This window comes from Dama dama, chromosome 13 (assembly GCF_033118175.1).
Source record: "Dama dama isolate Ldn47 chromosome 13, ASM3311817v1, whole genome shotgun sequence".
NCBI lineage: Eukaryota > Metazoa > Chordata > Mammalia > Artiodactyla > Cervidae > Dama > Dama dama.
The window spans coordinates 38,778,831-38,802,900 of NC_083693.1; the positions used below are offsets into that span (position 1 = coordinate 38,778,831).

Sequence of the window (24,070 nt, forward strand, 5' to 3'; positions counted from 1 at the left end):
TCAAATGCCTAAATGACACTTCTGAGCGAGTTTTGGACTACAAATTTTACCTTCCTGGGTTCTGATTCCAGCAGAGCCTCTATCATCCCAGTGTGGCCATCCCCAGATCTCCAGGAGTCTTTCCCACTGGACGCAGTCTAACACCAGGGGCCCCTGGCGCCGCACACAGGGGAGGCTCCTGCTCACATCTGGTCACCTCCGTGAGTCTTCCCCTCCTCTCCTGCTCCTAGCCCCCCGCCAGCAGCCCTGAAGAGGGCAGAACAGAGAGCCAAGTGCAGCACCATCCAAGAAATGAGGAAAGAGCACTGGGGAAAGGCATTCCCATGTCAAGGTTACTGTAAGAGAGAGCCTGTGGGTCCCCACTGGGAGCTGGAGGCCACTCAGAGTCGGGTTAACCTGAAAAAGCTTTTTTTCCCCTTTATCAAAGTGAGTTTAACCCAGCTTGTGAAGGAGTGGCTGGAAGCACTATAGTTACCTTCCAAGTGAGGGTGCAGTGTGCATCTACCCCAAAAGAAGTAGAGGCAGCAAGCCCCCAGGTCTCAGAGGCCCCAGGGTGGACCAGCCCACGTGTCTGGTTAATGACTTGTCCATCCGCTCTCTCCCAAGCCTCGCCAAGGATGTAAATCTTGTGAGAATCAGACCCCTGTCTGATGTGCTGACGGCCACATACCCCACAGCAGACATAGAGGGGGTCTCGATAAACACTGGTAAACGGCTGAAGGAAGAAATGAAGGGCGACTGCCGTGGTGCGGAGGAAGGGACTGCTGCGGGCTGAGGACGTTGGGCAGGAGGCAGCGGGCCCTGCCGTTCTCTAAGAATCTACGCTCACCATCCCTTCCGACTCCCCATCTCCTGCCACCTTGCCCCTGAGAGACCCCCTGAATGATGGGTGGGGGAGCACACCCCAACCCAGGGCTTCTCTCTCTTGCCTTCTCATGCTTCCATGCACTCCTGCGTCATGCTCAGGGCCCCCATCCACCGCCCACATTCACTGCACCCCATGCCACCCAAAGCTGGGCTTGGCCCATCTCCACAAACACCACAGTCCAGCCCACCGTGGACAGTCTCCTGCAGATCTTCTTCAGGAGGCTCCCACGGGCTCCCCCAGAGATACAGCTGGAATCTAACCTTGCTCATCATCTCCCTCCCTGTCACAGCCTGATGTCAGGAATCACACAAACTTCAGTCCAGAAGGAACCTCAGGGAGCATCTTGTTTCCAGGCGGGGAAACGGTACGTGCCCAAGGTTCCACGCACTTCCTGCCTCTCAGCCTCGAGGTTGATAATCACCGTGACTTACACATCACAACACCTGGCATTCTGTAGAATTTTACAAACAAGATTATATAAAAGCACAGCTTCTTTGATGACTTTGGGGAACTGGGACATTAAATGGCTTGGTAGAATTCCTGTGGCTTTGCCAATGTGGGATCTGCATCCCACCCTACGGTTTCCCTCCCTCCAGTCCCAGCACATGCACAGAGTGCCCAGCACACGCTGGGGGAGGACTGGACCCAGCGGCCACTTCCCTTCCCCTCCCCCTGCTCTCACACAAGCCGCCGGCACCACGGCAGTTACTCTCGCAGCTGTTTCAGAGGAGGAAATGTGCGGTCATCCCTCAAACCGTCTTCACCGTACCATTTTCTGTGAGAAATACCCCTGAACTCAAACAGGCACTTGGGCACTGAAGCCTCCTGTGATCCTAAGGGCTTCTGTACTCCGGAACTCTCAAGAAGTCTTAAAATACAAAGTCCTGTTTTCCCTCGCTTGTTCGCCTATTTGTCTAGATGGGAAATGGAGTATACAGAACGTGCAACACATCCATCTTGTAATTGGGTTCTGGCTACCTCTTTCCCAACAGCTCTGAAGGTCGGCAGATTCTTGATTTTATCTTTGCAAATTACTCCTTTGTGTTGAAACTAGGTCTTTATCTATCCAAACATGGAAGACATACAGAGAGGCATCTGAGGCATGTCATACTTTCAGAGGCCAGACTGCAGATGAAAGGCAGACAGACCAGATAAAAGAGTGACAAAATCATCCCACTTTCTAATACCTGTCTGACTAATATACGGCTGCAAATTCCAATCACACAGATGAACAGACTCTTCCTCTGGAAACATGAACCCTAGAAAACAATTTTAATGTGGGCAATAAACTGCCTATCCAAACTCCATTCCAGCTCTTCCTCACAGACCCTGGTTTTGAAGGTGGCCACATGCTCAGCTGAAACACTTGCCTCCTCAAATTCCATTCCAGCTAGGGCTGGCCCTGTGATAGTTCTAGCTAATGAGGCATAAAGTGATAGAGTTTCTAGGAAGGCTTTCTCCTATTTGATACGGGTGTCACTTCCAAAGGAGGACAGAATGGATCCCTCAATGGCACTGGTCGGGGGGAGCTTTGCCAACCAGGAACTGCCATCGTGAGACAGAAATCTCAACTTCTAAGTCCCTACTAGGTTTTCCATTAACTGCAGCTGAATGGAACCCTAAGGGATTGAAAATGATAATATCATATATGCATGTATTGCTGTTGTTGGTTTGTTGCTCAGTCGTGTCTGACTCTTTGTGATCCCATGGACTGTAGCCCACGTGGCTCCTCTGTCCATGGAATTTCCCAGGCAAGAATACTGGAGTGGGTTGTCATTTTCTTTCTCCAGGGGTTCTTCCTCACCCAGGGATCAAACTCACATCTCCCGCACTGCAATCAGATTCTTCACTGCTGGGCCACCAGGGAAGCCCATATGTACGTATACATGTGTGTATGTTTTTGTTGTTGTGGCTCAGTCACTCAGTCATGTCCGACTCTTTGCGACACTATCAACTGCAGTACTCCAGGCTTCCCTGTCCTTCACTATCTCCTGGAGCTTGCTCAAACTCATGTCCATTGAGTCAACGATGCCATCCAAGCATCTCATCCTCTATCGACCCCTTCTCCTCCTGCCCTCAATCTTTCCCAGCATCAGGGTCTTTTCCAATGAGTCAGCTCTTCACATCAAGTGGCCAAAGTTTTGGAGCTTCAGCTTCACCATGAGTTCTTCCAATGAATATTCAGGGCTGACTTCCTTTAGGATTTACTAGTTGGATCTCCTTGCAGTCCAAGGAACTCTCAAGAGTCTTCTCCAGTACCATAGTTCAAAAGCATCAATTCTTTGGTGCTCAGCCTCCTTTATGGTCCAACTTTCACATCCATACATGGCTACTGGAAAAACCATAGCTTTAACTAGATGGACCTTTGTAGGCAAAGTAACGTCTCTGCTTCTTAATACACTGTCGTAGCTTTTCTCCAAAGAGCAAGTGTCTTCTAATTTCGTGGCTGTAGTCACTGTCACAGTGATTTTGGAGCCCAGGAAAAAAAGTTTCCATTTTTTCCTCATCTATTTGCCATGAAGTGATGGGACAGGATGCCATGATCTTAGTTTTCTGAATGCTGAGTTTTAAACCAGCCTTTTCACTATCTTCTTTCACCTTCATCAAGAGGCTCTTTAGTTCCTCTTTGCTTTCTGCCATTAGGGTGGTGTTATCTGCATATCTGAAGTTATTGATATTTCTCCCAGCGGTCTTGATTCCAGCTAGTGCTTCTTCCAGCCCAGCATTTCGCATGATGTACTCTGCATAAAAGTTAAATAAGTAGGATGACAATATACAGTCTTGACATACTCCTTTCCCAATTTTGAACCAGTCTGTTGTTCCATGTCCAATTCTAACTGTTGCTTCTTGACCTGCATATAGGTTTCTCAAGAGGCAGGTTAGGTGGTCTAATATTCCCATCTCTATAAGAATTTTCCACAGTTTGTTGTGATCCACACAGTCAAAGGCTTTAGTGTAGTCAATAAAGCAGAAGTAGATGTATTTCCTGGAATTCTCTTGCTTTTTCTATGATCCACTGGATGTTGGCAATTTGATCTCTGGTTCCTCTGCCTTTTCTAAATCCAGCTTATATATTTGGAAGTTCTTGGTTCACATACTGTTGAAACCTAGAGCTTGAAGGATTCTGAGCATTACCTTGCTAGTATGTGAAATGAGTACAATTGTGTGGTAGTCTGAACATTCTTTGGCATTGCCCTTCTTTGGGATTGGAATATAATGTATATCTTTACACTTAACAATGCAGTTTCCCACGTGATCCTCATAAGAGAACTATGGGGGGATGGGGGCGGGTGAGGGACAAGGCTATGGTGAGTATTCCTCCCAATCCCATCCAGCCAACTGCCTGGGCCTGGGGCCTGGACAGCACCCTCTGCCCTCTTGCTCCCCCAAAGCTAATCCCACCTTTAATCCTCCAGTTCTCTCACTACACAATCTCCAACTCTGCATACTTTTTCCCATCTTTTCTGCTGCTACCTGCTACTGTGATTTCTAGGCTGGACCAGCCTTCTAACTTTCATCTTGCCAAGAAATCCATTCTTTCCCTCTCGGCCATGGTTAATCATCTCAAATGCACATTCAACCCAATCACTGGTCGTGTCTTTGCTTATCTTACAAGCCCCTCCAGGTCTGGTCCCTGATCATCCATCCAGCTTTCTCTTTGTCATTCCTGCCCACCCTCTCTACATGTGCATCAGGCCCTGATCTCCAGGGTCTCCAGGCCTTTCCACTCCCTGCTTCACAAGGCTTGCTCTTACCTGACTTCAGGACTCAATTCAGTCATCTCCTAGTCCAGGAAGCCTTCGCAGACACCACCAACATCCACCCTCCAACATGCACATATAGGTAAGCTTCCTGTGCCCACCTCTGGCCCCTATGCTTACCAGACTGCATTGTGCAGGCCTCTTTACCTGTCTCGGTCCCTCACTAGACCACATACTCTTCGAGAACATGGCCCACAACTCACCTGTCTTTATATCCCTGGCAGTGGCACAATGCCTAGAATATAAGAAGGCCTGGAGGGAAAGACTGAATGAACAATCTCCATTTCACAGTTGAGAAAACTAAGGCTCAAAAAGAGGGACACTCAAGACATTACAGTAGGGGTCAGAAAAAAAACTTCCTCTTAAAGGGCCAGATAGTAGTTGGTATTTTAGACTGGTGAGCCAAATGGTCTTGTGACAACTATTCAACTCTACCACTAGCGTGCAAAAGCAGCCACAGACAACACGAAATAAATGAGTGGTGCTTTGTTCCGAGAAAACTTCATTTCCACAGGCTGCAGTCCGCTACCCTTAACCAGAGAGAAAAGGACTCACACTCAAGAGTCTGACAAACAGTAAACATCAGAGACAAGACTCAAACCAGGCCCATAGGGATTCTTCCACCAGACAGAGCTGCCTGTCCAGGAAACGTGAGCTTCATGTACCTTTCCCCATGTTGACTTTAGGTGCTAGGCAAGTACTGATGGATGACAACATTAGCAACAAATGAAGACGTTACCAAAAATTGGGTAAGATGGAGAGGACAGTAGGAAAAGTGTCATTTTTTAACGCAAATCAGAGTAATAAAAGCATATGCCTTCAATCTTATTAGAGTTAGCATGATTTAGGCTAAACTGAGCAGATGACTACTAGCATGGCTTCAGAAACATCATAGAGCACCACAACATACCTTAACACATTTTATCTTTTAACCAATTTATCTAAAATGATGATTAAAATGGGGGGGGGGGTGTAAAATCTAGCCTTTTCTTCTTGACTTCCTCCTTTAGACTTCTGTCTTCTTGAATAACTACAGTCCTACAAATCACCTGGTCATCCAAAGTTTCACTATTTATTCTCAGAAGTTATCTACAAAATCGACAGAAAGTTCAAAATTATAGTCATGTCTACATATAAAATCTTCAGAGGCATTCCACTGCTCTTAGGAGAGTCCAGAAGCCTAAGCCCACAGTCCAGCCCTCCCCACCCTGGCCCTGGGTGGGCCCCCCAGCTCGGCTCCCTGCCCACTGCCTTCCTCCTCGAGCCTCACCTCCTTCTAGTCCTGGAGGACACTGTGCTGCTCTTACCTGGTCATCCTCAGGTCTCAGAGAGGGTCCCCACCCACCCCAAAGCTGTGCTTAAGCCATTCATGGCCCTTGGCACCCTGTTCCTTCCCTCTCATGTGATCTTACTTTTTCTTCCCTCTGCTGGACTAGAAACTCTGTGAGGGGGATCCAGGCCTGTCATGGGCATCTGCTTCCTGAATGAGTAAATGCCAGAGGATGCCAACTCTAAATTCCCACACTACAGTCTCCAAACCAAATGCAGAGAACCAAAGGGGGCTGCAGGTGTTTTCTCTGGCTCCCCAGCCTCAGTACTTCAGCTTAAAAGAAGGAAGGATGTTTGTTATGAAGAGATCGCAGGGCTAGGTGCCATTCCTGTGGCCCTCCTCTTGGTTTAATGCCTGAGTCTCCCTTAGATAGAAACACTTGGTGTCCTCAGAATAAAGGAACCAAGGCAAAGCCAGGCTCGCCTGTGCCAAAGGCTACTGCCTTGAATACTGCTGGCTTCCCAGCAGGGTTTCCAAACATTCCCAGTGACCGATCCTGAGCTATGGAGATTCTTTTGATCCAAAGCTCTATAATAGTGGCTTTTTAAAAAACTCAGTCATCAGTGAGGAGACGTGTGAACTAAACATAGAGGGGCTTTGGCTTGAAAAGGAAGGCATCTCTTCAGCTCCTGCTATTGTTTGTGTTAAGTCATCCATGAAAATGACCTAAGAACTCTCACTGCATAGCATTTTAACAGGTATGAAGTATACAGTAATTTCTCACTGACCAGAGGGTTAGCCTGCTGATTGGTTAAAAACAAAGCAGGCAGTAAAACAGGAATTTGGAGGAAAAATAATTTTAAAAGTCCAAGAAGGCATTCATTTCCAAAACTAGTCAGCTGCACACGTTGCCGGGTCACCAGTAACCTACAGTAGCCTGTGTTCTCCCACGTGAAGGTCTCGAAGGTGTTACAAAGTTCGCACCACACCTCTTTACAGGCCTGAGAACCATCCCATACCAGCTAAATTCCAAAGTGCACTCCTTAAGAAATGCTGCCTGGCCTTCTCACACCTTACTTCAGGCCCAGGGTCTGGCTATTTCTGGGCCTGCTCTGCTCCCTCTATGAAGAGAGAGCCACAAGTACAGCACCCCCCATCTCCACTTCCACAGTCCCTGCAGGAGCCAGGTTGGAGGGTGGGCTTTGAATAACTATCCTCCTACTATTCTAACACGGTAATCACAACCAAACAGTCACGAGAAGTTCATGGGGCTTTAATTTTTTTTGATATTCAAATATAAAACCACTTTATCTCCACGCTGCAACTGGCCAGGGCTTAGCATGAATTGTGAAAATGCCACAGGTCCAAGATAAAACAGAACCAGAGTCTTATCGTCTGGTTTAATGTCTTCCCAAGAAGCATCAGGGAATCACAGTGAGAGCTCTGAGAACATCTTCCCAGTGGGCACACCCATCTGTGCACAGGACTGTGGGTGCTGGTGCTTCACCTCCAGAGGGAGGAGAGAGAAGGCTGGTCCTGGGGTCAGACGACTTCAGCACGACGGCTTGCTACCCACTGGCCTCAGCAGTACCATCTCTTTAGGGTGCTGGGCACCAGCCTTGCCTGACTCCTGAGGTTGTTGTTGGGCTTGAATATAGTCTGCACATGAAAGCAGAGGCTCTCAGCCACTATGGGATGCTGCCCCTTCCTAAGGGATCATCATCATTATTTTCATTCTCAGTTCTTCTGCTCAGTTGACTTGATACATCAAATGTCAATGCAAAAAGCACTGACACGGGAGCCCTCCATCTCTCACCTACCTGTGTTATCTCTGGCCACGAGACCCTGAGAAAAATCTCCAGGAGTCGGGGAGGTCCTGCTGTCCCACTTTACCATGTCAAGGCTGTTGCAATACTCCCATCTCTTCTGCTGAAGTTCTTGTAACCAGTAAGTCATGAGTTGACGATTAGGGGCCTATAAGAGGGAGAGGGGAAAAGTGTTATGGTCATCAAAAGCATAAGCAACTTAAAAAAAATTATGTTTTGTGAGGACAGACTGGACACCTTGACACATGGCAGGGAGAGTTAAGAAGAAGTCAAAGAGGGGCTTCCCTGGGGACTCAGTGGTAAAGAATCTGCCTGTCAATGCAGGGGGACACAGGTTCCATCCCTGGTCTGGGAAGATCCCACAAGACTTGGAGCAACTAAGCCCATGCGCCACACTACTCAAGCTCAAATGCCCTACAGCCCATGCTCCACAACAAGAGAAGCCACTGCAATGAGAAGCCTTCATACTGCAGCTTGAGAATACCCCCCTATTCGCTGCAACTAGAGAAAAGCCCAAACAGCAATGACGATCCAGCACAGCCAAAAACAAATAAATATACAAAATGATTTTTAAAAAGAACAACTCAAAGAAATTTCAAGATTAGTAACCTTTATTCACTACAAATGGTCAAGAAAACAGCAACTTTTACATAAAGAATTTAATCCTAATGATAAGAAATCTTTTTAAATTCTAAAATTACAGAATGATACAATTTAATGCTTTCCTCAAAAGGTTTTTGGAAGGCTTGATATTCTCAGTGCCCTTTGGTTCTGAGCACCTATGAATTCTAACTGAAGAAATCAAATCTCACATAGGTATGGATGACATCCCTGCCAAATCAAATCTAATAATGGTATTTAAATCCTGTCAGCATCTAAGAAAGTGAGCAAAGAAAACTGCAGATTAAAAACTAGATGGTGGGCTTCCCAGGTGGTCCAGTGGTTAAGAATTCGCGTGCCAATACAGGGAACACAGGTTCCATTCCTGGTCCAGGAAAATGCCACATGCCGTGGGGCAACAAAGCCCACATGCCACAACTACTGAGCCTGAGCTCTAGACCCTACGTTCCACAGCAAGAGAAGCCATCTCAATAAGAAGCCTGCACACTGCAACGAGAGAGCAGCCCTTCCTCATCACAACTAGAGAAAGCCCACACGCAGCAATGAAGACCCAGTGCAGCCAGGAATAAACAAATAAATATAATTAATTATGCAGGTCAGGAAGCAACAGTTAGAACTGGACATGGAACAACAGACTGGTTCCAAACAGGAAAAGGAGTACATCAAGGCTGTATATTGTCACCCTGCTTATTTAACTTATATGCAGGGTACATCATGAGAAACACTGGGCTGGAGGAAGCACAAGCTGGAATCAAGATTGCTGGGAGAAATATCAATAACCTCAGATATGCAGATGACACCACCCTTATGGCAGAAAGTGAAGAGGAACTAAAAAGCCTCTTGATTAAAGTGAAAGAGGAGAGTGAAAAAGTTGGCTTAAAGCTCAACATTCAGAAAACTAAGATCATGGCATCCGGTCCCATCACTTCATGGCAAATGGATGGGGAAACAGTGGAAACAGTGTCAGACTTTATTTTTGGGGGCTCCAAAATCACTGCAGATGGTGATTGCAGCCATGAAACTAAAAGACACTTACTCCTTGGAAGGAAAGTTATGACCAATCTAGATAGCATATTAAAAAGCAGAGACATTACTTTGCCAACAAAGGTCCATCTAGTCAAGGCTATGGTTTTTCCAGTGGTCATGTATGGATGTGAGAGTTGGACTGTGAAGAAAGCTGAGCGCTGAAAAATTGATGCTTTTGAACTGTGGTGCTGGAGAAGACTCTTGAGAGTCCCTTGGACTGCAAGGAGATCCAACCAGTCCATCCTAAAGGAGATCAGTCCTGAGTGTTCATTGGAAGGAGTGATGCTGAAGCTGAAACTCCAACACTTTGGCCACCTCATGTGAAGAGTTGACTCATTGGAAAAGACCCTGATGCTGGCAGGGATCGGGGGCAGGAGGAGAAGGGGACGACAGAGGATGAGATGGCTGGATGGCTTCACCCATTCGATGGACATGAGTTTGGGTAAACTCCAGGAGTTGGTGATGGACAGGAAGGCCTGGCATGCTGCGATTCATGGGGTCGCAAAGAGTCAGACAGGACTAAGCGACTGAACTGAACTGAACTGAATTAAAAAGAAAAAAACTAGGTGGAACATCTATGGCAATGGCCATATTTTTAAACAGTAGAAAATATCAATGGCTGGAAAGGGTACAGAGCAACTAGAACTTTCATTCCCTGCTGGTGGGAATATACAATAGCGCAGCTTTCTGGAAAACAGTGTTGCAATTCCTTATAAACATACGTTTACCAAATGACCTGGCAACCCCACTCCTAGGTGTTCACACAAGAGGAATACAAAATATATATTCACACAAAATCTGCATACAAATGCTCAGAGGCTTTATTTGTAATTGCCAAAGATTTAAAACAAGCCAAATGTCCTTTATCCAGTGAACGGATAAACAAACTGTGGAACGTTCACACCATGGAATACTATTCAGCAGTAAAAAGGAGCAAACCACTGATTCACACAACATGAATATTACATGCATATGTGAAAGAAGCCAGCCCCAAAAGGCTACATACTGTATGATTCCATTTACGTGACATTCTTCTAAAGAACAAATTATAGGGACAGATGGCAAACCCGTGGTTGCCAGGGCTTGAGAGAAATGACTGGCTGACTACAAAGGGGCAGCGCCAGAGGACTGGGGCGGGGGACTGACCTACTCTGCGTCATGACTATGGGAGCCGACACCCAACTCTACATATCTGTCCAAACTTGAAGAACCATATACCACAGTGACCTTCACTATGTACATTAAAAAAAAAAAAAAAATCAACCAAGATATAGAGGGAACTCAAAATGCTGAACCTAGCTATTAACTAACAAACTAGATGGCAAGTGTGGGTCACAGATCTCCAGGCTGCCCCCACAAAGGAGTCCCAAGGAGAAGGATGCCACGGCACAACCACTGGCATCCAGTAAGGGGTACAGACATCAGACACAATGGTTTTAGAACCCATGCATTCTACCTCAGGGTCAGAGGCAATCTGGAAAACTGCTCTGTAGGCAGAAAGCAAGTGACAAGTCAGAAATCAAACCTCTACGGTCCACAAGCAAAGGATGACCTCCAAGTGCTCTGGCTACAACCTGGACTCTTTTTAGTGACACTTGCAGGCACGGCCCTAGTAAGAAAAACCACTCAGTACATGATTGCTGGGTATCCTACAGAAAATCCCTCCAACTATCAGCCAAGTCATCATTTCATCCATACAGTCAATCAACATTTACTCTTAACATCTATCAGGAACCTGGAAACAGGACTTGTGAGGAAGATAGGAAAAATAAATCAGTGATTTCAAGAGTGTTTTAAGTGCTATGACAGAGGTCAGAGTGGGTAAGGTGGGGCTGGTGTGACTGGAGATGCTGAGGGAAGATAATTAATCAATTAGAGGAAATGGGACAAGAGTCAGGTACTGAAAGTTTAAGAAAACTGCTACCTATAGATTCAAAAGGTTCATATTGTTGGCCTAATGTCTTCCTTGTCCAATAAACATAAAGTCTGAGATGTCTCCATTTTTCTAGCATCAAGCTCAGTGCCAGACACATTTTTGTTGAATAAAGTGAGGAAATGAATGAACAAACAATCATGAAGTGATGCAGGAGCTTGGTCTTAAAGGGGAAGCAGGTGGTGGCCAGGACAAGATAGAAAGAAGCAGCTTCAGGCAGAGAGCAGAGTTTGTGCAAGGGCAGAGGAGAGAGAGCACTCACCGGGGAGGCTGGGATAAGCAGGGGGTGGGGTGGCGCCAGGATTCAGAGAGGGGAGGAGATGAGCTCAGGCCCAAGAGCCCTAAAGCGCAGCCCTAAAGAGTCTGAGTGGCAATCTGGTTGCAGGGTGGACAACTGGGGCTCAGCCTGGCCCTGAAGCAAGACAAAGAGAATGCAGCATTCCCAGAGAAGAGGAGACAGTGACTGGAAGAGTAAGGGGCTGGGACAAAGCCCAATCAGAGCCCAAAGCCCACCCAGTCCCTCTCCCTCCCTCCTTTCATAGAGTCTACACTGAGCCCCTAGTGTCCCAACCTCCAGCTTAGGGGAAAGTGCATGTGTTTTGACAGTGTGTGCATGTGTGTGCACATGCACGTGTGTGTTCTAGTCCTCACACCAGTTCCCCTGCCTGGCCCCCAATCCTGTCCCAGGGAGAAGTCAGATTAAGCACTGACCTCTCTAGCTGTTTCCTGAAATGCAGGTACCATGAGAAATATGCCTGATACAAGAAAGCTTTTTCCTGGACTTCCCTGGTGGCGCAGTGGATAGGAATCCACCTGCAGATGCAAGGGTATACAGGTTCGGCCTTGCAGAGCACCTAAGCCCGTGAGCCACAACTACTGACCCTGTGTGCTGCAGCTTCTGAGTGCACGCGCTCCAACTATGGAAGCAGTGCTCTGCAACAAGAGAGACCACCACAATGAAAAGCATGCACACTGCAACCAAATGTAGCTCCCTCTCTCCGCAACTAGAGAAAGCCTGTGCAAGATCAGCAAAGACCCAGTGCAGCCAACCGATCAATCAATCAATCAAAGTCCAAGTTGTTTTTTTAAAAAGGAAAGAAAGCTGTTCCCCCTTTAAATTTCTGAGTATTAAATCTGACTGAGGAACAATTAGTAACCTCTTAATCATCTCTTACTAAATTCCTGAGGCAAAACTTTCAGATCACATGCTTTCAAGGTCTGGCATATTATTCATGTTACAGAAATCTGGTCATTAAGGCAAGCAAAATTATCTCAAGACAAAGATTAACTGGGGTTTGTTTCCTTCAAAAAGAAAAAGAAAAAACCTAGAAATCAGTAAAAGCATCTTGACTTCTATCCCCAAGCAGCTGTGAAAGGCTGCTGGGGGGCGCATGGCTCCCAGGCATGTGCCAAGATCAAGGAGGCAGAAAAGCCCCCAAAGGTCCTCCCCTCAGGGAGCTGAAACCCAAAGACAGAAGTACACACAGGTTGTAAGACAGGTCAGGATTAAAAGTAAAACAGCAAAATCCGCAGAATTCCCCAAAGCCTCTGTGTTTCCCCTTGATATCTTTTAAACAGACTGAACATATGCCTTGTTCAGTCCTAATTAAACACAGAACCACAAACTAGGCTCTTCATTGCTCCAGTCTTACTCGGTCATGCAAAGTCAGCCTGGCTCTGCCCCGCCAACCCAGCAGCCACTAGTCACACAGCTCGTGAGCATGTGAAATACAGCTAGTGCCACATGATGAAATATAGATACACTGGGTTAAATAAAATATATTAGTTAAAATAATTCCACCTGTTTAATGTGGTCAGCCAAAAACTTAAAAGTATGTATCTGGCTCACATCATATTTGTATTGAATGGGTTTGTTCTAGATAATAATGGTAAATACCATTTGGGAGAGCCAGGGCTGGCGGGAGATCTGGTGAGGTGGGAAACCAGCATGTGGGGATGCCCTCGGGGATGGCCATGGGCATGGGTCTCCTGACAGTGGGGCAGCCTTCTTCACCTCCCACAGAACTTTATGACTCAAATAACTTTCTTTTTTAAGTAACCCCCATATCCCCAACCACCTCATGCTCTGTTAATGTCCATGGAGATACCAACATTATTTGGAGACCTAAAAGAATGAGTCTGGCTGGTCTAGCTAATGGCTCACAGTTTCAGAATCTTCCCTGCCCCCTCCTAGAGGAAGGCAAGTAGGACCCTCGAGGGATCTGTCTTCATTCACACAGGGCACTTCAAGGAGTCCAACACCAGAACTCCCTCCACTGAGCTATACCCACCTGGTGACAAATGAGCCAGGCAGTGCTCAGGCTTATCACCACCAACAGCATGACCCAGAGAGGATCAATCTCTGCCCCACCCTACCCAAATCAACATTTAAAATGCTTTAGTCCCACATTCTGGAGAACCAGGCATTCAACCATGCTGGAAGGGGCAGAAATGAGGAAGGAGAACAGGCATTCAACCATGCTGGAAGGAGCAGAAATGAGGCAAAGCTTCCCAGCTCAGAAGAGAATAAGAGCAGACGCCAGGCAAGGATCCAACAGGCCAGGTGTCACATCTGTTGTCTGAAGGCTCGCCAGGGTCATATCCTGAGTCTCCCATAACACTGGTCTCTCCATCTCCTACTCAGTCTGCAAAACCCAATACAAAACCCAAATAAGGCTTACTGACCCGAGACTGAATGTTCTCTCCACACTCAGAATGGGGAACTCAGAAGACCATGTAGCCCAGGACAGCTTCCCACGGCAGTGGCGCCCTCCCTGTGTGTTCCTCATTAGTCTAAGTTCCTTGAATGCAGAGGCAAAACCTCCTGGCCTCAATATGGTCCAAGATGCCTAGCACAGTGTCTGAAATACAGTTAAGCACTCAAATATCTGACTCATTCTCTCCTACGTTCAGCTACTGCTACTGCCTCAAGACTGCTAAAATTCTAGTTCAAATATGGCACCAATCCCAACATGAGAAATCAAACCAAACATCTGGGAAAGCCATTCTGGTTGTCCCTACACAGCTGCAGAAATGTCCTGGGGAGCTGGGAGGGCAGACGAGAACTGCGTGGGCACAGTCCTCTGAGATGACAGACATCTACTGCATTTAGGCGCCATGACCTGAGCTGCCAGTTCAGAGAATGGAAACCAGGCCATGCCTCATCCAGCTTGAGGTGGAATTCAGCCCTTGACAGCTGGCGAGGAGAACCATGTGATGCCCTAGCTGTTGCCACAAGCCTTTGTGCCCAGACCACCAACAGCCCAAAACCCAGAAGTCAACTCTTGGGGAGATGGGCCCCAGACACCTGTCCCTGCCTGTGGACCCCAGGGATTTCCCTCTCTCCAAGCCAAGTTCTTTCCTTGGTGCTCTGAGAAGTCCCACAATAAAGTTAATTCATCTCAAGATATGTTTATTAAGGGCCCACCCTGGCAGGCAAGCGCATTACTGGGCACAGGGGCTAGAGCTGCAAACGTGCACATCCACAGGAGTCAGGCCTCATCTCCCAGCTGCATTCTCACTACGCCACAAACTGACCCAAGCCCTCTTATCACCTGGGTCTCCAGCCTGTTGGTAAAGAACCTCCATCTACCAAGACTCAGCACATTTTAGAAGCTGTACTAATGTTCATCTCCTTTGATCCAAAACTCCATTCCTGGGGATCTATCTAAAAGAATCCAAAAGAAGAAAACACCACATACACAGAAATGTTTGTTCATTCACTTGGCAAATACTTATTAAGAGCTTGACTTAGGCCAATCCAATGCAGCAGTCAACACTAGGGGGACAGCATTGGGTGAGACCTGGTCAATTCTTGGCTCTTAGACCCTCCCAGTGAGCAAATGGCTTCCTTTACACCTACAGGAGACAGTCAGAAACATGTTCATAATACAATCAAAATATAAAATGCAGAAATTCCCTGGGGGTCCAGTGGTTAAGACTCGAAATGTCCAGTGCAGAGGGGCACGGGTTCAATCCCTGGTCAGGGAACTAACATCCCACATGCCACATAGTGCAGAAAAAAATTTTAAGAATTAAAAAATTTAAAAAAAAAAAACAAAACATAAAATGCATAGGTATATATTTAAGAAAGCCTTATGTATCAATAGAAACTTAAAAAAAAAAAATCCAGCCAAAATTCTAAAAAGTTATTCAAAGCATGGCAAAGAGATTACAAAATTAATCGGAAGTTTAACCTTTGAGAATTCTGAAAAAATAAACAAGGTGTGAGGCTTTGACCTACCAAATGGGTAAGCATATTATAAAGCCACAATAACTAAACCAGTACTCTACTGCCAGAGAATCAAAATACAGGGCTAAGTAGATATAAAAATATTTATGCAGCATTTCAAATCAAATCAGTGGAAAAAGTATTAATCATTAAACAAAGGCATTATGACAAGTGGCTAAAATTTTGGAAAGAAATAAAAGTATCAAGAATTACGGTCTAGGTTTGAAACCTAGGCCACAACATAAAAGAAAATAAATTCAACATTGATTCAAGATTTAAATGCAAAATAGAAACCATTTAAATTAGTAGACAATGCCTTTGCGTACATTTCTGCCAAATTTTAAAGGCACACAGGGATGATCTGACTTTTACTCCAGCCATCGGCATATCAGCAACTGACAAGGAAGATCTGTGCAGCCATCTCCTGAAGAGCTCACACTGAAGAACAACCAGCAGCCAGGACAAACGCCATGTGCCCTGACGCTGTGGACAAGGAAACCCAACGCTCTCTCAGGACTGAGCCCCAAGTCCTCGAAGGGCAGATCTTCAGACCGTAAGCCACAGAGCTGCTTCTTGCACAGGCAACTCAAGGGACCTGACTCCAGGCTGAGCAGGAGCAGGGAGGCGTTGATGTCCACAGGCTTGATTACTCACCCCAGCAACATGGAAATAATCTCTACTGTAACATTTCTGTTCTCTAGAAATGTAAATGCCTGTCTAAACTCCAACAGAAAGACAGCAGTGAAAAATGTCTGTGTGTCCAAAACACCATACAAAATTAAAAGACAAATGACAAAGTGAGAAAAAGACCAAACCACCTCCAAGTTGCTGAGCACAGTGTGGAGTTCCATAGCTTTGCAGGGACACCTTACTCTGTTGGCGCTTAAAGCTCCTGTATGCCTGGGAGTGCCTCCTTAGCTTTAAAAAACAAAAGCAAAACCCAATAACAAACCGTAGACTTTTATTTCAAATAATAACAATACCCACGTCTGCTGCGGAAAATCTGAAAAATACAGCAAAGCAAAGAAGAAAATAAAATGTACATAACCACTTCACCAGTAATAACCTCAGGTAGCACTTTGGAGTACATCCTTTCAGATACTTTTCTATCCATAAATACACATGGCAATTTTCTTTACAAAAATGGGACAAAATTATATAGACTATTTCATAATGTATATGTTCATATTACTAACAGTATTAGATACTACTAAGTAAATGATGACTATGTGCCAGACATTGTACTGAACACTTAATACATGCTATCATTTAAAGCTCATAACAAAAAAATAAAGCTCATAGCAATCTCACAAGATGGTATCATCCATTTGCCCAAAGTATTACCTACCAGATTCTGGAGCCTAACTGAGTTCAAATCCCAGCTCGGCCATTTGCTGGCTGTAACAGCCAAGCTACTGAATGTGCCTCAGATTTCTCACTGGTAAAATGTGAATAACAGGAATCTACTTCATGTCATGCTGTTATGAGTAGAACATGAGTTAATGCGTGTTAAGCTCAGAACAGTGCTTGGCACACACTAACTACTCATTAGGCATCAACTATCCATATTATCATGATCACTCACTATCTCACAGCCACTTGGCACAGTCAAAATTCAAACCCAGGTCTGTGTTCCCTACTATCAAGGGGAAGAAGGAGAAGTGCATGTCCAAGACAAAGTCCATCCTCTCAACATTTCAGCAGAAATCTAGAAGTTCCTCTATGGTCTTTCTCAGATACAAAAATGTTGATGACCTCAACCAACAGCCAAGTTCAATTTCAAGTGTGTTGGCAGACTTCCCTGGGGGTCTAGTGGTTAAGAATTCGCCTTGCAATGCAGGCGACATGGGTTCAATCCCTGGTCCGGGAAGATTCCACATGCCACAGGGCAACTAAACCCACATGTTACAACTACTGAGCTTGAGCTCTAGACCCCTTGAGCCGCAACTACTGAGCCCACACACCACAACTACTGAAGTCCATGCATCCTAGAGCCTGAGCTCCACAACAGAAACCACTGCAGTAAACAGCCTACGCACAGCTTACTGGAGAGTGGCCTGAACTCACTACAACTAGAGAAGGCCTGCATGCAGCAACAAGGACCCAGTGCAGCCAAAAATAAGTAAGTAAATAAAAATACAGCTTTCCAGGTGGCACAGTGGTAAAGAATCCACCTACCAAAGCAGGAGACGCGGATTTGACCCCTGGGTTAGGAAGATCCCCTGGAGTAGGAAATGGCAGCCCACTCCAGTATTCTTGCCTGGAAAATTCCATGGACAGAGGAGCCTAGAGGGCTATAGTCCATGGGGTGGTGAAGAGTCAGACATGACTGAGTGACTGACCACGCACGCACACTAAGTAAAAATAGTATGTTGGCTTCCTGGATAAAGACAACTCCCACATCAGAGGCTGGGCTCTGACAGTACAGAAGGTCCTCAGGACATCAAAGGAATGGGTGGTGTCTGCACAGTTTCACCGGGTTGGAGACAGCATGACCATCAATCAGCTATAAAGTTCTCCCACTGGATGCTCTGAGCCACAGTTCTGCTCTAAAGACATTTCTTTTAAAATAGACTGCAGTGAGCAATAATAAGACTAAACATAAACAAATATGCAGAAGAAAGGAACTGTTCTCCAACATAAAAGGATCACAAGGTCTCTAAGTCTGAAAGACCCTTTCGTCAGTCTCTCAGACTCTCGCTCCCTGACGTTCATCTGGTTCTTCAACCTTGGGCCTCTGCGAGAATATCCTAACTGGTCTTGCTGTCCTCAGTCTCCCTCCCTACACCCTCTTACACGTAACCAACAAAATCATATGTTTGCCCCGTGCCTAGAACTCTCTAGTGGCTCCCAAATGCTGAGCAATGTGGCATGGTCACCTGATCCATACTGCCCCACACTCCACAGGACTAGAGCCTTTCCCCACCCAACAGGCACACAGAAGCCAGTTGAGCTTCAATGACCCCTGCTCCTACTGCACTAAACCCACATGCAAATGCCTACTTGCTCCTCAAGATCTAGCTCACACATCCTATCTAGGAGGCCATCTGATATCTCTTACAGAACCAATCTTGCATACGTGATGATGACACAGCACTTCAGTTATCCACTTAGGTTGTGAACTCTGGGCTCCTCCCCAAAGGGTCAGGGCCGACTGCATAACCGACAGTCACCATGAAGTCACAAGAAGGAGAATACAGAAGGACTAAGTTTGCTAAATCATAGAAAGCAATTGAGACTGCATGGATAGTCTGACTCAGTCATATCTTAAAAGGATATGCGATGCCTATTCATAATGAAGGAATTTTCATTTCTTAAATCTAAAGAAGGGTATCTGGGGTCTCCCTCGCAATCCAGGGGTTAAGACTCGGCGCTTTCACTGCCATAGCCTGGGTTCAATCTCTGGTCGGGAAACTAAGATCTGGCAGGCCCCAAGGTGCAGCAAAAAAAAAAAAAAAAAAAGAACAGAAAAAAAGAAGGTTATTTTGGATTTCCAAGGTACTTCTTCCATAAGCAATAAAAAGCACAAGAATATCATAAGCAGCCTGATAATGCAAAACACATCTCAGATCAAAAAAAGACTATAATCCCGTATCTGATAAATAATTTTAGGTTCCAACTTTTCTTCTGAACATTTCAAAATCATGAGCTTGCAAACAATCTCAAGGGATCTGGCCCACTACCAATGGGGGAGAAAAAAAAGTAGTTTTTTTCAAAAACCCCTGGGAAGGTTTTGAAATCTTGTTTCAGCCCAGCGACAGACACTGAGAAGGGAAATAATACTGAATCTCCTGGCTGCTTGGAAAACGAAGTGCAACCATAGGGACTTCCACTCTTCTAGTAACACCCTAAGTTCTTACTGCTTTGTCTTTTTAAACTGCTATCCTGAAGTCAGCATTTTCATATAACTTATTATGCAAAATAATTACATGAATTCTAATCTAAAGAACCTAGACCTCCCACCATCACTTTCCCTGAACAGTCTGAGAGGGAGGGGGCAGTCTCTCCCCAGGAAGGTGCCCCTCTTCTCCCTCATTCTGGGAGGTGGTAGTCTGAGGAGTTTTGCCATTTCTAGCCCTCAAGCATCTTCTTTTAAAAAGCAAACACCTTGAGAGAACAGATACTCCTTAAACCCATCCTTAACAGTTTAACAGAGATTAAACCAAGGGCAGCGGACTAGGAGAAGATGCCTACACACACACACATGCATGTTACAGGAAAAGAGGTCAATAAAGTTAATTGGGCTTGCGAGAGGCCTGGCCTAGATGACAGATTTCACCAAGACACGGGCAAGGACAAGGCCACTCTCTGGGCCTGTTCTTCCCTGCAGGAAATGTGGAAGCCTGTCAAAACGCTTTCTGTTTCAGAGGGAAGGCGAGCATGCGGCCTCCGAGTGACCACATGGCTGCATTCCTACGTTCCCTATCAGCTCTGCCATTGCACAATAAAAGAGTGCCAGGGTTTTATGAGCTCAGGATAAACAAGAACTCCTGTAGCAATGGCAGGCAAACGGGTGAACAGCCTCACGCCATCTCTGCCTGCGATGATTTCCACACACCATGCAACACTGCAACATTCTGGCTTGATGTTTTTTAACTTAAAAGGAGGACACAGGAATGACTAACTTAATATGAAGTTTTATGATCTGGGGTTTGGGAGGGGCAGACTCCCAGGCTCCACCTATCGGAGATTACGGGGAACATGGGAGCCTGGTACCAAAAATCTGCCTAAACTTTCAGTCAATTTACTGGAGTGTTTGGGAAGCATGTTGATTTCTAACAGTCTTTTTAAGATAGAGCTGGTATCTCAGGAAAGTGCCAGATGGTTCTCCTGTATCAGTCCCCTCTCTGGGTGAAAAGCCGAAGGCTCTACAACTCCTTACCAGCTATTTAGTGGTGGTGATCATTAAAACCCTCTCTCCCAGAAACACCCTAAGCATGGCCTCCGGGAGCTTCCCTCTGAATGGCCCAGGAGGAACCCTGGCACATGTTGGTGATCAGCACAGGGGGACAGAAACGTCAGGGCCACTGGGGGGAGGGAGTCACAGGCCCCAAACCATTGCTCTGGAGCAAAGAAACTCAGAATGCAAAGAAGGTGGGCAGATATAAACCACAGAGTGTCAACCTAAGGATAAAGGGCTCATACTTCACTGGTCTCCACCCACGCAGTTTAGTTATTTCTAGTCCACTCAGAAAACCATCCTCTCACAGGACCAGTCTTTACTTCATGGTCAAAGAGAACATTCATTCATGATGTAGAAGAGAGCAGTGTTTCTCAAAGAGAGGACCAGAGGTCTGCAGCAGGAGGGGCAGGACAGTGGATAAGGAAGCAGATTCCTGAGGTCCACCCTGGCCAACCAACTAAACCGGAATCTCTAGGGGGGAACCCCCACCACCTGCATTTTAACAGGATCCCAGGAGGCTCCTTCCCCACACTAAATTTGAAGACCACAGTTCTCCAGGAGATGTCCTTTAAAGGACAGAAATCAAAGAAAGCCTTATCAGCATGTTACCTCCGGAACACTAAATGTAAGAGAGCTGTAAACTGTGAAGCTTAAAAAACTGGTTCACTTCTGAGGCCAGAGGGCATGGCTTACAGAGCAGCAAGAGAAAAAAACGCACACCAAGGGTTAGTTTTCCTCTGCACAGAGGAAACGTGCCAAAGGGAAGCCTCCTAAACAGGGATGTGTAAGTCTAGTCCCTGCCAGGGAAATACCACTAATGTCTATTATAAATCAACCCCCACTGGAAGTTTATCATCTGTATTGTTAATTTCCAATCTCCATGTGACTGAACATCTTACATCTGTACCACAGTACCTGAGAGGTAAATGTGTAATTTTAGAATCTTGTGTCCAACAACTAAAAATAGAAGAAGTCCAATTTCCTACTAAAGGAGTAAGATGGAAATATGAAGCAAATAGCATAAAGCCACTGGGCTTAAAATAGCTAAATATCACTCAGATGCGTGTGTGGAGAGGGTTGGTTAGTGCCAGGGCTGCAGCTAACTAGCTGTGGGACTCAGCTTCTTACTCTGTCATACAAGGAGCAAGACGGGCTGATCTGAGGGTCTCGTCAGTACTGACTCAGGGATAATGACCCTTGGAACAAAAACACTGGTGACCTCCTCCACCTCACAGAGCCACTTGATGACAATGCCCTAATGACACCAGGGCTGGACAGAACAGGCTCCCCGAGGCCAAAGGCAACACCTGACTCCCACTGGATGCCCATCGGGGCCTTGTCCAACCAAGGTTGTTAGGTGAACGGCCAGTGGCTGCATCAGATTTCCAAATGCAGGCCCCTTCTCTGCAAGCACAGTCTCCCCTGGACATCACAGAGCTGGAAAGGGAAATGAAAACTGGGCTCACTGCCTAGAAATAATTCCTATAATCCAGGATCAACATCTCTAATAACACTGGCCTGTTGGCCTCCAGTCCACCTCTAGGCCTGCTATCTGACACCCTGACAAGTTCTCACCTGAGGGTAGACTGCTCAAGGAAAGTCTGCTCTTTCCAGGAGGGCTGACCCTGGAAAGGGCCAGCTGTTGTTGTTTAGTCCCTAAGCTGTGTCTGACTCTCACAACCCCACGGACTGCAGCCTGCCAGGCTCCTCTGCCAAGCAAGAATACTGCAGTGGGTTGCCATTCTCTTCTCCAGGGGATCTTCCCAACCCAGGGATCGAATCTGCATCTCCCGTATTGGCAGGCAGATTCTTTACCACTGAGCCACCAGGGAAGGAGGCCAAAGGATCTCAGCTCCTGACTGTCCCCCTCTCCTCCAGATTCCTATTCTCCCACACAATCAATCAAAAAAAAAGTTAAGCAATGGCCTGGCAACATCATGAAAAGATGTTGATTCCCATTCAACTGGGAACACTTCTTGCTCACCCAAAATGAACTAAATCTTTGAACAGCTATACGATTACACCAAAACCTAGCCAACTCCTCAGCCCATTTCTCCAGGGATCATCTCGACATTCAGTCATACAGATCCCCCCAATTCAGCAATGCCCATGGAAATTATGGTACGAACCACAGATTTCTGGCCCCGGGTGACATTCAAACCTGTACTTTACCTTCAGGCTTCCCTGCCCCTCTCTTCATTTACTACGGAAAGATTCCAGACCTCCCTCAGAATCAAAAAACTTGCAGAAACTTGATGTTTACTCCCAAAGATGAATACAACAGGCAATATGGTTTCTCTCCAAAGTCTTTTTCAAAGCTATCAGGTGCTAAGCTATTTTTAAAGTCTCAGCACTGTAGTTTTTTAAATGGAAAATTTTCACTGCTGTATCTGCAGAAAAAGCATGATGCTTATGACATGGTGGATGCTCAAAAATATTTGCTAAAGGGAGAAATGAACATTGCAAACCTCCTTCTGACCACGCAACATGAGCACACCACACACCCACCCCAAAAGGAAATAAGGGTCTGAAGTGTTCATTCAATCCAACCGATATACACAGGGCATCTAATCCGTGGCTGACACTCTGCTAAGTATTAAGCCTGATGTGGTGAACCCAGAAGTCTAAGCTCTCAGGAAACCTACACTCCAGTAGGACACAGCATCAGATGCTCAAAAACCAAAACAGGACAAGGCCCATTTTAGGGAGGAACACCATCCTGAACCTGTCCATTCGGGGTTTCCTATGCTGCTTGGTGAGCTATTATTTACTGGGTGATCATGAAACCCACAGCCTTTCCAGAGACCACCTTAGCCTCCTGACTCCCGAGGCCTCCCTCGCACATACAAGTGCCCAGCGTGTTCACTTCACCAAGTTCTCTAAGTACAGTACTTAGCAGAACATTAGTCAGAGGCGTCACTACTTCCTAATTCACCAAATTGTATTCACTCTGTGAAAGTGAGCAAAAGCCACTGAGGACTGGGCCTGCCAGGATGTAGGTAAACACCCACTCAAATGTCACTAAGACCCTACTAAAGCAACCTCCAACCTTTTGGCACCAGGGACCAGACTCTTTAGTGGAAGACAATTTTTCCATGGACTGGGGTGGTGGCGGGGGTGTGGATGGTCCAGGCAGTAATGCGAGTGATAGGGAGCGGTGGGAAGCAGCAGATGTAGTTTCACTCACCCGCCGCTCACCTCCTCAGTGCGGCCTGCTTCCTAAGAGGCTGCAGACCAGTACTGGTTCACAGGCCGGGGGCTGGGGACTCCTGCCCTACTATATAAATCTCTAAAAGAACTGAAAATTCCTGGTTAAAACCCCTTCCGCTCCCACAACTGGAGAGTCATTTCTACAATAATAGGGTTCTTTTCTTTCTTTGGACAGAGGGTTATTATCTATATTTTGTCCTTTGGGAAGGCTGATGGGTAAAGGCAGCTGAACAAGGAGACCGTCCACCCCTTAGAAGCCTCAGTGAGATGGGAGAGCTGGTGCTCACCAGATCTCAACCTGAAGGCATGTGACCCCTACCTCCATTTCTCAAGCAACACTTCCCTCCATAGGGGAAGGAAATTGGTAACATGCATGCCTATGGGCAGAGCAAGTGGGACAGGAGAGAAGTCAAGGAAGGTG

General features: G+C 46.2%; 1 protein-coding gene across 1 annotated transcript in view; it reads right to left on the reverse strand.

The window, feature by feature from the left end:
* Window positions 1–24,070, reverse strand: part of TBC1D2B (TBC1 domain family member 2B) — an 88,842-nt gene that overhangs the window by 58,745 nt on the left and 6,027 nt on the right. The window contains exon 2 of the mRNA XM_061158892.1: window positions 7,720–7,873. Within this exon, the coding sequence (XP_061014875.1) occupies window positions 7,720–7,873 (154 nt within the window). The remainder of the gene's footprint in view (window positions 1–7,719; window positions 7,874–24,070) is intronic.